This window comes from Musca vetustissima, unplaced genomic scaffold (genome assembly GCF_032173495.1).
Source record: "Musca vetustissima isolate MV318-11 ecotype Yass unplaced genomic scaffold, APGP_CSIRO_Mvet_v1 utg8614, whole genome shotgun sequence".
Lineage (NCBI taxonomy): Eukaryota > Metazoa > Arthropoda > Insecta > Diptera > Muscidae > Musca > Musca vetustissima.
Genome location: NW_026881398.1, coordinates 18,264 through 32,235, shown reverse-complemented (window position 1 = coordinate 32,235; position 13,972 = coordinate 18,264). Strand labels below are relative to the sequence as shown.

At 39.0% G+C, this 13,972-nt stretch overlaps 1 protein-coding gene across 1 annotated transcript; it reads right to left on the bottom strand.

Annotated features, from left to right (window-relative positions):
* Positions 1–3,568: 3,568 nt before the first annotated feature.
* On the bottom strand, positions 3,569–7,740 carry LOC133327353 (uncharacterized). Its single transcript, XM_061535912.1, has 3 exons — positions 7,720–7,740; positions 7,026–7,436; positions 3,569–6,965 (listed from the first exon to the last, which is right to left on the bottom strand). The coding sequence occupies exons 1-3, from the start codon at positions 7,738–7,740 to the stop codon at positions 3,627–3,629; spliced, it is 3,771 nt and encodes a 1,256-aa protein (XP_061391896.1). The 3' UTR covers positions 3,569–3,626.
* Positions 7,741–13,972: the final 6,232 nt, after the last annotated feature.

Here is a 13,972-nt window from a genome sequence, read left to right as displayed (position 1 = left end):
TTCACTCTGCGCCAAATCCTGTAAAAGACCCACGAAAAACCCATCTACACATTCCACCTATTCGTCGACTTAAAAGCCGCATTCGACAGCCCTATCCGTTCAGAGGTATTTAAGGCCATGTCTGCGTTCGACATTCCTGCAAAATTAATACGGCTTTGCACATGGTCAGCAGTTAATGTCTGCAAGGACCTTTCGAAGACCATCAATACCGAACGAGGATTCAGACAAGGTGACAGTTTGTCGTGTAACCTGTTTAACAACCTGCTGGAAATGGGCATACGAAATGCAAATGTGAACAGAAAAGACACTTTGTACTCCAAACAACGTATGTTATTCGCCTACGCCGATATCATGATCATTGCGAGCGGTAACATCCACATTTAAACGAATTGATAAGGAGTCTGACAAAGTGGGACTGGCAGTAAATGGCGAGAAAACCAAGCTGATGGTATCAACGTGAAAGACGTACAGTAGACTCGGACCAACCGTGGAACTTGCTTCTGTGGAACTACATCTTCGAGGCAGTAAAAGATTTTATATACCTCGGTACCGCTATAAAAAAAAAACTTTAGCTTTGAAATCCGAAGAAGAAAAATGAGAAAAAAATCTCTGGAAGATCTATGGACCGATCTGAACGGTGAATATCGCCGTCGAATGATCCATGAGCTATACCATCTATTCTCGGACATCGACATATTCAGATGGATCGAGTTGCAGTATGTTGTGGGTATGGATGAGTATACCCCCCACTCAAAAGGCATATAAAAGCGAGCCAAGTGATGATCCACGCAGAAGGGAAAGGCCACGCATCTGATGGAAAAATCATGTAGAAGACAATATCTCGGTACATGGTCTTTCAAATTGGATTAGATGCGCACAAAATCGACGCGCTTGGAAATCTTTATTAAGCTCGGCTTATGGAACAACCGTTCTGTTACAAGTCAGCTAAGTAAGTAAGTATCTAGGCTTAGAGTTAAGAAGCTATTTTGAACAAAATGAGTTTACCGCGGAAGAATGAAATCAGGAGTCATCTCATCAGGGCGTATGAAGAAGGATATAGAGAGTGAGGTTCTATGACGTAATGGAGAATCAATACCGACAATGATACATGACCTTTGTTAACATTTATACTAAGTTTTTTATTCATCAATGTCCCGTAATCCTAAATTACAGGCTGGGAAATGCGCCTAGGACCATCAAAATACCTATAGAGTCGCTAATACTCTTTATTGGCGATATTCTCTTCTTAATTCGGGTTAAAAACGTGTCCATCCTGGACCAATATTAATAACTGTTGGTAGGAAGATTTGCTACCCAATGAGAAGCATATTTATCAGTTTACATCGAATTAGTTTAAAAAATGTCCCCAAAATCTCCAAAATACCGTAATTTGGTAGGATCCGATATATGGAGGCAACCCTAAAAATTGCAACAATCTTGATAATTTGAGAGTCCATAAAAGTTTTGTAGTTTCATTGTTATGGATGAAACTAACATTTCATGGGTTTCCCTACTGAATTTTTAGAATAAATCATAACCACAGAGCCGGAGATCGCTGATTCCAAATAGAATATTAATCAGAGAGTACTTTATAGGGTCTCGCGTGAATACTTCCACCTTATGGATGCCATTAAAAAAGCTCCAAATACAAATATTTGAACATTTGTGCACGCCACTGTATACAAATGGTAAGTGGATATGGCGTTTTTACATCATTTGCAATGCTCGACTGTTTATGGCGTATCAACGCTAACATAATAACAATTCACAATAATGAGAAGGTAATGTTAATAAAATTATAATAAAAAAAAATAAATAAACAAAAAAACCAATCGAATTGAAATGAAATAAAAATCTTCGATGATTCCTTAAATCTTATTTAATATTACATAACAATTTATGTATATATATTATATATTTAGTACTTATTAACCTATAAAAATGTTTTATTAATACTAGAAAAAATTTTCAATTTTGCAATTCCTTTTAAACCTTTTATGTGTGTATGAATGTATTTGTTTTTTTATTTACTTTAAATACTACAAATATTATTGATAATATTTGGTAAAAATATTTTTGTTCATTTAATGAAGTTTAAGGCCAGTCTAACAAACGTTTTTATTACAACTGACCTGATCTTCTTGTAATTACCTTTGTCACAAAAAATCGAAAAAAAAAAATATGAGACAAATGAGGCGGCTTTTCAAAAAAATTTAATTTCTTTTTTTGCCACGCGATTTTTTATTTTTTTTTTGTTTAAATTCATAGATATATTTTGTTTATATTTATGATTTTGGTTTTTAGGTTATGTTTTTTTTAATGTTATTTAATTTTTAAATCCAATTATAGTAGATCAAAGGAGTATATTTTGTTTTTTAATATGGGGAATATAATTTCAATATCTTCTTATTTTTGTTTTGTTTTCTAGGGTTGCCAACTTTGATATTATGTTAATAGTTGGTTCCCATTTAGAGGCATGATGAATTATTATAATTTAAAAATGTTTTATTTTTTTAATATATATTAATTTTTTCTTATTATTGTAATTAATATTTTTTATAAATTTTATAAAGTCTTTATAATAATGTTAAGTTGTTCGTTTTCCTGTAGATTAAAGGAGCGAGAACTATGATTGATTTTTATATTTATGTTGGCAAATAATATTTTTTTTCAATAAATATTTACAATTTATTTTTAGGGTATGGCAATGTGAACTTAAGGGTATATTTTACGTTGAAATAAAGAAATGGTTATGAAAACTTTAATTCAGCCCAGCTCAATAAGGTTTTCTATAGGAAATATTTAATTCAATCCAGTTGAATAAGTTTTTCTATAGGAAAACATTAATTCAGCCCGGCTGAATACGGTTTTTAATAGGAAAACATTAATTCAGCCCGGTTGAATAAGGTTTTCTATAGGAAAACATTAATTCAGCCCGGCTGAATAAGGTTTTCAATAGGAAAACATTAATTCAGCCCGGCTGAATAAGGTTTTCAATAGGAAAACATTAATTCAGCCCGGCTGAATAGGGTTTTCAATAGGAAAACATTAATTCAGCCCGGCTGAATAAGGTTTTCAATAGGAAAACATTAATTCAGCCTGGCTGAATAAGGTTTTCAATAGGAAAACATTAATTCAGCCCGGCTCAGCTGAATATGCCGTTTCATATAAAATTTCCACATTTTACGCATACAAATCATGTTTTCAGTTGAAAAATTGCAATTCAGCTGAGCTGAATTTTATTTTTCATAGCCAAATTTGTTTTTTACTTCACCAAATGCTATTTTCGTTTATAAATCTGCAATTCAGCTCAGCTGAATATGAATTTTTATAAGAAATTTCATGAAAATTACTTTTTTATTTATTTTAGTACAAAATACCGCTTTGTCCGCTGCCAAAAAAGAGGTTTTCTAAATCTTAACTACTTATTAATATAGAATATAAATAAATTAAATAAAATATTGAGCTTTTTTCCATCATTCGAATAACAAATAAATTAGGCATGTTGTGTATACATGGGGGGTTGTATATGGGATTTCAACATTGTCGAATTTTATCATTTTTCTATTTCCAAATCCACACACTATCTAACTTCTATCTATTTAGTATTCTATCCAGCCAACCACTCAAATTGTCCATACTTGCACTTTTTCAGCAACCACACACCAACTGGCACGCTCATAATACGACGACACGATGTGCAGGCTAGCGACATGATGATTGATCAGAGCATCCAGTTCACCCTCACGAAAAACGTGATAGTAACGATGGTGTGTAGTGGCGCCACCTTGTGAGGGGCTATCAAGTGATGTAGTCGAACTGTTCGAATGTTCCCACGACTCTGTGGATTGGTTGCGATTTTGCAGCGTGGTCTCTTCGCCGGAACTCTTTTTCGTCTCATCCTCCTTGTCGTCGAGAGAGTCACATTTTAGGGTTGTGTCTTTGGTTTTCGTTGAGGAACGATCGTTGTCTTGGCTCGGTTCTTCATCTTCATCCTCTTCGTCTTCTTCGGGTATGACGTCGTGTTCAATTTCTGCTACTCCTTCCTCCACTTCATCGTCGTTGTCTTCTTCTTCATCCTTAAAAGAGGAATCTTCATCCTGCAGCAGATAAGTGGTCTCGGGATGTAAATTATTGTTGTTGTGTAGATGGCGTTTATAGTTCAGCTTGGAGATTTTACAATTTTCGTAGAGCTGCAGCGAATAGCTGCGCTCATGTTCCTCCTCATCTTCTTCTTCGTCCTCTTCGTGTATAGTAAAGCTACGGGTTTGTGAGGACAGTGATGAGGTGGAAGAGGAATTTGGCGATTGATTTAGGCTGGGTTGGGTGGAGAGATTGGCCAGCATTAGACGCCGTTCGCGCAATTCATCCCTTAAGGCAGTCAAATCCTTGTCACCATTCCTCTTGCGGTGCGGCTGAGGAGCAAACGGATCATCATAGAATTCCTCGCTGACATTTTCCAAGCTACGACTTTTCGTCTCTGGGTTTTGCGACTTCTCCTCCAATTCCCGCATTAACTGAGCACTAAGTTTTTCAGCAAATTCGGCACAATCCTCGGGCGGATTACTTTGCTGGCCACCATATTTGGTGGGGATTATTTCACCCGTATCATCGTTGACAATGATATCGGGATCTGGGTGATGGGGAGGAGATTTATTTGAATTTTGAGCAGTGGTTTTTTCTTTCTCCTCCAAGGGACTGGAATCTTTACCAGCATCCAAACTAGGGGCCGTAGTTAAGGCGTTAGAACGTGGTGCACTAATAACACTATCCACCGAGTCCGGAGAGGATGGCTCACTGGAATCACTGTCCAAATCATCTGTGGCCGGATTGAAAAGTTCCAAAGACATTAGCTTGGGTATGGTGGCAATGGCAGGACCCCCAGCCCCAGTGGTTGTCCTACGCACAATGGGATAATTTTGCCGACTTATCTGCAGGGATTGTTGTTTGCGGAACTTGGGTATGGCTGGTAGATTTTGTATCGTCTGCCTTGTAATTTTGGGTTCTAGAAAAATTTTCCTCTCCCTTTCCAAGGGGTCTCTAAGGGGTTCCGGTTTCTTCACCTCCATTTTAAATTGTGGATGCTGGTGTGGCTGCTGTTGTTGCTGCTCTTGCTGTAATAAATCCTTACTTTCCTGCTGCCTTATGTGGGCCTCATCAAAGTTAAATCTGGTCTTGGCCAGACCATTTGTTAGGGGTTTCTCTTGGGCGCCATTTTCCTGCTCTTCTGCAATGGCCGTTTTGGCAGCCGCCACGGCTGGTGGTGTAAACATGGCCATGGCCGCCACAACAGCTGGCACCGATTGTGGCGGTGAGGTGACCTGAGTCTGGGCCGCAGCCGGTGAATGGGCAGGTGTGGGAGGACAGGGCATAATTAGCGGCGAAGTTGGTACGGAGGATATACGATGACCATTAATGTCTAGTTTACAACATTGGGCGCCACCACCACCCAGGTTGGAGGATGTGGCCGAAACACAACGACTCTGGCAACAGGTCTTGTGGACATAGCAACCACCACTGCCACCCCCATTACTCGAGGAGGAATTACTCGAACTGGAATTTGAATTTTGATGTTGTTTTTGATAGTTCAGCTGTTGCTGATGTTGCTCTGGTTTGGGTATAAAAATGACGGAGGCAAAACTATCTTCAGACTCTATACTGGTATCCGATTGTAGGCTACTATCCTTGGACGAATCAGAACCAGATTCTCGGGAATGCCTACGGGCCTTCTCCTCACTACTCTCGGCGTTACATTGTGAACAACCCTGATGATAGGTTTGACAGTAGCAGGCGGTGGCGGCACATTCCAAACTTTTACAAATGGTTACCGGTCCGGCAAATTTATTGGTCGTTGGAGCGGTATTTTGGCGATGCAACAGATGATGTAAATGGGTCTGGAAATTACTAACTAAGGGGGAGTTCGGCTGCGGCTGCTGATAATGTTGCTGTTGCTGTTGATGGTGGTGATGATGATGGTGTTCATGGGTACACATGGCTGCCTTAGAGGCCTTAACATTACTTGGACTGGGGCCATTTGCCATTCCGCTGCCACCCTCCTCCGCATTATTCGCCGTCTTGAGATTCTGCATGATTTTTGTAATACCCGTTTTGGTTACCCTCTCCAAGCTACCCGTTGAACTTTTAATTTTACTTGTGAAGCCTTCTCGTATAACCTGCAGCCTCTTCGAAAAGAGAGCGGAACGACACAGAAATGCCTCATTCAGCGACATTTGTTTTTGTATTCGTTTGCGCACCCTTTCCTTTTCCCTTATCCGATTACCCGCCATCAACTCCTCATTCAGCGAACTTTGTTTTCTCATTTGTCTCGTGGTCAAATGACCCGAATCCGAACGATGACCTGCCTTGGGAGAATATAGCGTATTGGTCACACCATTTGTTGTCACATTGTATTGACTCAACATATGGAAAGGGGTATCTGGCAGTTGATAATCTTCATCGCATAGCGATTGTTTTTGTTTGATAAGTTTAGGACGGCGACTGAGATTTGTTGTGGCTGCTGATGCGGAGCTGGAGGTTAAAAGATTTGTTGTATTGGGCGAAGTACTGGCATGATTGATGGGTGAATGGCCATTGGAGTGCCCACTGGAATTGGGAGAACCTGAAATAGCACCCGAGGACGAGGGAACTCCATATTGTGGAGCATCGAGGAATTGCAGATTTTTATTACCACTCTCTTGGCAAGGGACCAGAGGACCACCCAGACTAGGTACACTTGAACGTGAGCGTACAATTTGTCGTGGTGGTGGATTGAGTATACTACCCAGACTGCGTGATTTAAGACCCGCCGATAGTGGTGGATCGGTGAAATCTTCAAAATCTTCCAAACGTCTCAGTTCGATGGGCAGATCTTTGGCATCTTCATAGTCCATGCTGCTGTCGTTTTTGGTATCTTTGGAGGTCCATGATTCCAAGAACCAAGCATGTTTGCGGCCGCCGGCTAGTTTCTGGAAGACCCAAAAGAAAGTCACACTTCCATCTCAATTCCAGTTATATCCATGACTTACCTGTATTGCCCTTCTCACAAAACTATAACACGATTCCCCTGGTGATGAGGAAGATAAGCTCGAACTATCACCATCTCCTGCCGAACGACTTGAATTTGTTGAATCCTCTGTGTAGGCATGATAGGGTGGCAAGAAATCCTCATCATCTTCTTCATCGGAATAGTTAAAATTACGATTTTTTGGTGGTTGCCATGGTATTAGGACATCCTGCGATTCAAAACGTCGATGTCGTTGTTCCAGTGCCCAAACGGTTATTACAACCCGACCACCAATTCGTAAAATGCGTGCCAATTCGCGGAGGGCATTAACTCGCCGCTCGGTGGTGGCGAAATGATGCACAACGGCAATGGATAGCACCGCATCGAATGATTCATCACGAAAGGGCAATTCGAGATTATCGCAGAGGGCAACCTGAAATGAGAGAGTGGGAGAGAGGAAATAAATATTTAAAATTTAAGAAAACGAAATAGTTGAAATAGGTAGAATTGGTCTTAAAATATTCCCTCGATAGCAAAAGGAAGGTTAAAGCTACTCGATGAGAACGATTCCCAGTCTTATTATAAGTGCGACATAATAAAAACAACGCGATATTTATATTGGATGATGGTTCTTGTTTCGATGGGATCTCACTTTATTTTAAGTTCTTCTAACTCTAGACCTTAACATAAAAACATATAACTTGACAAGCAAATACATCGAAACTGGATATTTTCATATTTTATCGAGGTATAAACAATTGTCAAAGAAGGGAAATCAGCAGATTTATTTTATCAAGATTAATGGCAACAATATGGGTCTTTTCGTAATGTGACGTTAATTCACAATAATGCCTTTTGACAGAAACAGCTGATCTTTCTGGGTGACCTTTGTTTTTGTCTCGACTATATGTCAACATTTTCATTATAATAGTTCACATCGAATTCATGTAGAAATTATCCACTTTGACAGTTAAGCGAGACATCAGCTGCACTAAATGTACTACCCAGGGACGTACGCAGGGGGGCCCGGGCCCCCCCGAAATGATTTTTTTTCACAGTAAATTTATGTTTGCAACAGCGAATTTTTTCATTTTGTACTACCGGGCCCCCCGAAATGAAATCCTGTGTACGTTGCTGGTACTACCTATATATTGTGCCATGGGATCACATAGAATGATCAGCTGTTTCAAAAGTTTCTTTTGACGTTTAGAGAAATAAAAGCTGTTTTTGCTTTCTGAGCTTTATATTTAAATTTAATTGCTAAAATGTAAAGGTACGTTTAGACTATGCCTTCTGAATCCTAGCTGCTGTTCATTCAAGATCTAATAGTAAGGTCACACATCAAGCGAAAGTCAGCTGATTTTTCTCAAGGTGAATGTCAAAAGTTTTTGACGTTGTTTATGTAATGGAAGTCAATTCACAATAATGGATTTTGACAGCAAACATGAGAAGCAGCTGATATGCAGCTTGTCTCCCTGGATAACCTTGTTAATAGGCCTTAAAACTATTTGGTATTTTAACGTTGCTCCATTTAGGAGAAGTGATGAATTTTTTGGGTTGCAGGGTTGTATTCGAAATTATCTCGATTTAGAATAGAATTTCGAACAAATCGAAATATTGAGTGGATTTAATTTTGTATGATAAATTTAGGTAAATTTAACTCGATTATGGAATTAAATTGAGATCATTCACCGCAATCGAAAGAAAATTGACTCAATAGAGCTAAAGAGTTGATTCGCTTGGCCGAAAGTGGAGAACTGCCGAATTTTGTTTTTTCCAATGAGAAAACATTCGTTGTCCAGCTGATTGTAAACAAACAAAATGATCATGTTTACTTGCCAAAGAGGTCAGCTGAAAATGTGCACCTTCGGTTGGCCACAAGAACTTAAGCGCCGGCCATGGTGATGTTGTGGGCCGTAACATACATAACAGCATACATAACAGCCGATGGTCGCCCTCAGCTCGTATTAATCGACCCTGGCATCAGAATAAATGCCAAATATTATTGTGAAAATATTCTGGAGGGTGTATTAAAGGCTTGGGCACGCAAACATTTTTGCCGCAGACCTTGGGCATTCCAACAGGACTTAGCACCAAAGCACTCAGCCCGCGCCACCCAAGAATGATTACAAAATGAGGTTCCTTGCCTTATTTCCAGCGCACAATGGCTACCAAAATCTCCGGATACCAATCCGTTGGACTATTGGTCTGGAGTATTTTGGAAAGCAAGGTTGGCACTAAAAAATACCAAATGTCGATCACTTCACTTCGCCGGAAATGGGCCAAAGTACCGCAGAGCAACATTCGGGTAGCGTGTGACGGTTTCATTGGCCGTTTGAAGGCCATAATTCGTGCCAAAGGTGGTCAATTCGAACAAATCTAAACTTTTTCTAAAATTTGATGCTATTTCCGAAATTTTTTGCTTTCATTCAATAAAATTTAAAAAAAACAAATGTAAAAATTATGGCGTTTGACTTTGTTGCAGATTTTTCTCAGCTTGAATATATTCATAAGTAGGTCTAGAATTATGAAAATATTATAAAACCAGTGAGCGGAACAGTATAGTCGGACGGGGCCGACCATATTACCCTACACATCTACCACGGAACTCTAACTTACTGCGGTTCTATATTGTGAAACTGGACAATATTTCGTGATATTTGAATCCTCTTGATCGATTATAGGTCAACAGCTCAACTTTCTAACCCTGACATATTTCCATACTTTTTCTTGAAGTGAATTTTTACGCCATAAAATAAAAAAAAAAACTTGTCACTTTATTCTTTGGTTGATTTGACCCTCGGAATATTGACCGATCATCATCTAAACAGCCGCTCTAAGTATTTGGTTACATCTCCTTCACCTTGTAAAACATGCGATGTTCTGCATATAATAATTGTCTCTAGAGCGACTAGAACATCTGACAAAATTCATTGCACCCCCTGAATGAAATCTTAACTTCACCGAAAACTATAGGCGTCGTCCTTGACCATAATCGGAACTTCCTTTACAATTTCAAAGCGATCAGCGCGACATTTCCGTCCTTTAATGGAATAATAGTAATACTATGCGCATAGTTTAATTTACCTTATTATGTATAACTCCCATATCTGAGCACATCCGGCAATAGAATTCGTATCATTTCAAAGGCCAACCACTCCTCTAGGATATACTATCAACTTCTCGGGTATATGTCCTTCAGGAGTAAAAATATTCGATATAGAATACAAATTTTGTCATTTTTCACACAAAAGTCAAGGTCAATTTGACCCGCTAAATATTGACCGATGTTTGTCAAAGCAGGCATGCTTATTCTTTGGCCCGATCCCCTTCTCCATGCAAAAATTCGCGATGTTTGGGCAATAATTGCAACCTGTGGAGTGACCAGAAAAACCGACAAAAATTAAATATTTGGTCCATTTCATCCCCTAAATATTAACCGATCTTTACCAAAAACAATAGGGGTCGTCATTGACCAGAACCCATCCTACATGCAAAATTTCGTGAAGATTGGTCCATAACTGTATCGTGTTTACAATTTATAATGGACAGACGGACGGACACACATGTCTAGATCGATTCAGCTAGTCGAGATATGACGATCGGTATACTTAAAGGTGGGTCTAGGACCAATATTTCGCGGCGTTACAAACTCTTGGGACTGCACAAAGCTATAATAATACCCTGACAACATAATTGTGTAGGGTATAAAAATGAGTTCACCTCGAACCACAGAACCATCAACACTGTGTTAGTTTAGTGTAGTTTCTTCCATCACACTTCATTATGGGATCAGGAGTCATCTCATGCGAAGCTTTTTACATCTAATCGTTCAAGAGAAAGCAAATATCGCGGAACATTACCCCGTCTCGGAAAATAGATCAGCAAAAACTAAGAGCTCATTGTTATTTTTGTAGGCTATTTGGGGCCGACCATATACTCCAACATATTATACTGCTCTGCTTACTGGCTTATGAATGAATATAGATTGATTTTAGACACCTTCTATGTCCGCTTTAGATACAAGGTGTTCTTTGAATTGTTGGATTTCTTAGGATACCTAAGTCATTCATGTGCGGAAAAGCGAATCTTTAAAATCTTTAAAGCGACGAATCCAACTATTTCCTCATATCTATACCCTTAGGATAACGATGCAAATGTGTGTTTTTGTTTTAGGTCGGTGTATGAGTGTGCAACTGAGACTATGTTCACACTGGCCCTCTATGATATTTTTCACATACTTTTTTTTTAGCTACAACTTCTGTTGATCTGTTGTCATGGCCTGTTCTTCCTCCTAAAAAATATATGTTGAGATGTGCGATAGTTATTGTACATGTCGGTGTTGTTGTTATTGGTATCTGCCTTCCGGTATGTTGTTTGACAAAAAAAAAAAAACAAAATCCCTAAGGGCACATATGGGTATGGGACACTATCGTATAACTACATTTAACTACAGGGCATCCGTTTCCAGTCGTTGAGAATGCAACAAAAGAAAAAAATACAAAACCTTGTTGCTTTTTCTTCACTTTGCTGCAAATGCATTTCAAAAAAAAATTGTTGCTGCTATTCTTTTTTTGGCCTGAGAATGTTCCATTTGTTGGTGGTGCCTACGGGTAAAGTGTAATATGGTCTCTTGTGCCCTGCTGCAAAAGCATTGAAGTCCAAAAGAATTTCTATGGCATACACTCTAACATTGTATGCCACATTGCTGCAAGGAACTTCCTAGTTCTCAACACACATACATGCATATACTCGTATGCCTGCCTACATGTGTGTGTGTGTGAGTGTGACCATGCAACAGACCATTCGAATTCTTCCTTCATTTTTTGTTAGAATTTATGCAGTTGCCAGTTTATTGAGTCTCTTCTTTTTGATTCTTTATATTGTTGTTGTATTTTTTCTTTTTTTTTAGAAATGAAAGAGAAATAGTTTTTGGATCAATAGACCAAAAAAGCGGGCTTTGATAATGGGTTAGTGTGGACGGGTGAGTTCGGATGCTGGTATTTGTCAGGCATCTCCTAACGATATGAGTGGCTTAGTTCTGTGCCTTAGTAAGGAGTTTTTATATATATCTTCCTATACTTACACACATATGTGGGTGTGTGTGTGTGTGGGATAGTTGAGCATGTGGGTGATGCTGTTCGAAATTCAATTGACGCTTGAACTTTAATTAAACTTTTGGCAAATTGTCAAATAATGCCAATTGAAAATTAATATTTCAATCCTCAACGACTATCAATGACAAAAAGGCATACAATATTATCCTTTTTGTACACGGACACACACATGCCTACATATTCACGAAATGGGATAAATGGAAATGTATATCTAATACTAAATGCATTTTTAAAATGTGATCTCGTAAAGAAAAATGAAAGGGAAAACGGGAGGGAATTTTTTATGTGAAAAATCTGACAGAATATTTCCTAAATGGGATGGTAAATTTTAAAGAAGAAGTTTTGAATCAATACGAAAAATCTATCTTAATGACCTTAAGAAATATATTTTTAAAAAATCCACCTCTATGGTATGACCTCTAGAAAATAATTTTAAATAAAATCCAAACCTATTGTATGGCGTCTTGAAATAAATTTGAAATCGCGACTCCTACGAGAAATTGCATAAACTAAAATATGTGATCTTTATCTAACTGTGAACCGACTTAAATCAATCATAGCCTCAATCTCAATCGGATACTCATTGATTATTTTGGAGCCCAATTAACATGAAGTCGGTCGAATACATAGACTATGTCTGCCTCAATTTCAATCGGTCCCTCTTTCATCTCAAATGTGGACACTGACCTCCCCGTGGTGTCACCTGGGGTAGCTATTTTCATCACCCGTTGAAATAGTGAGCTGATATGTGTCGCGAGTTCAGCCATAAGAACTATAAAAAAATGGGATGAGGCGTCGGGTAAGTTGCCCACACTCGGAAAACCCCTCCTACTATGAAAAAGCTAAGAAAAAGAAAACCAAACCCCCCTAATGTTGACGACAAACTTATAAAGGACGACGATCTGCGAATCTGCGTTTGGAATGTGCATACGTCGTACTCTCACTTTGGCGGATGTACTAGAGAAGTACAAAGCCGATATTATTGCCTTACAGGAAATGCGATGGAAAGGGACAGACGTAAGTAAATCAGACGATTACGCACTGTATTATAGCAGCCATAAAACGAGACATGAATTATGCGGATTTATGGTCAAGGGGAGAATAAAAGAACTCGTCTCCACATTCATTTAAGTAGATGGGCGAATTGCTATAATCCGCATAAAAGCGAAGTTCTTCTACATCAGTCTTATTTGAGCCCATGCTCCGATCGAAGACAAAGATGAGCAGATAAAAGACATATTTTACGAGCGCCTAGAAACAACATATGATCGCTGACTTGACCATGACATTAAAATTCTGCTAGGAGATTTTAATGCAAAAATCGGAAGGGAAAATATCTTTGGCCCCACCGTCGAAAAAATTCAGCCTTCATGAAGAAACATCCGACAACGGCATAAGGTCGATTGTCCACATAAGGCCACCTGAATTTCTCCTGATCAAGCAACGAGAAATTAGGTTGATCATGTTGTTATAGAAGGAAGGCATTCATCCAGAGTAATAGGCGTTCGATCGATACTAGGAGCGAATATCGATTCAGACTACTACCTTGTAGCAGCCAAGGTTCGCACTTCTCATAATGTTGCAGGAAAGGTGCGATCTAACACAACACGGAAACTCGACATCGAAGAGCTGCAAAGACAACAGGTAGCCAAGGCCTACTCCGCTCAACTTACCCACCTGCTAGACGAAAGCACTTCTTGGGTAAAGAATTGCCCACTCTCTAAAAACTAAATTACAAACCAAAAACCACCACCAAGAAACCCATGGTACGATCAGGAGTGTCGTAATGCTACTGAGGTGAAAAACGCAGCGTATAGGGCAACCATGCAGACAGTAGCAACACGTAATGCGA

Bases quoted from the DNA above. Each gene is read 5' to 3' on its own strand.
- LOC133327353 (XM_061535912.1), bottom strand. From the start codon at position 7,740: ATGAAAATATCCAGTTTCGAT. The intron at 7,437-7,719 runs GTATTTGCTTGT...CTCTCATTTCAG, and splicing joins TGAAAATATCCAGTTTCGAT to GTTGCCCTCTGCGATAATCT. The intron at 6,966-7,025 runs GTAAGTCATGGA...TGGGTCTTCCAG, and splicing joins TTGTGAGAAGGGCAATACAG to AAACTAGCCGGCGGCCGCAA.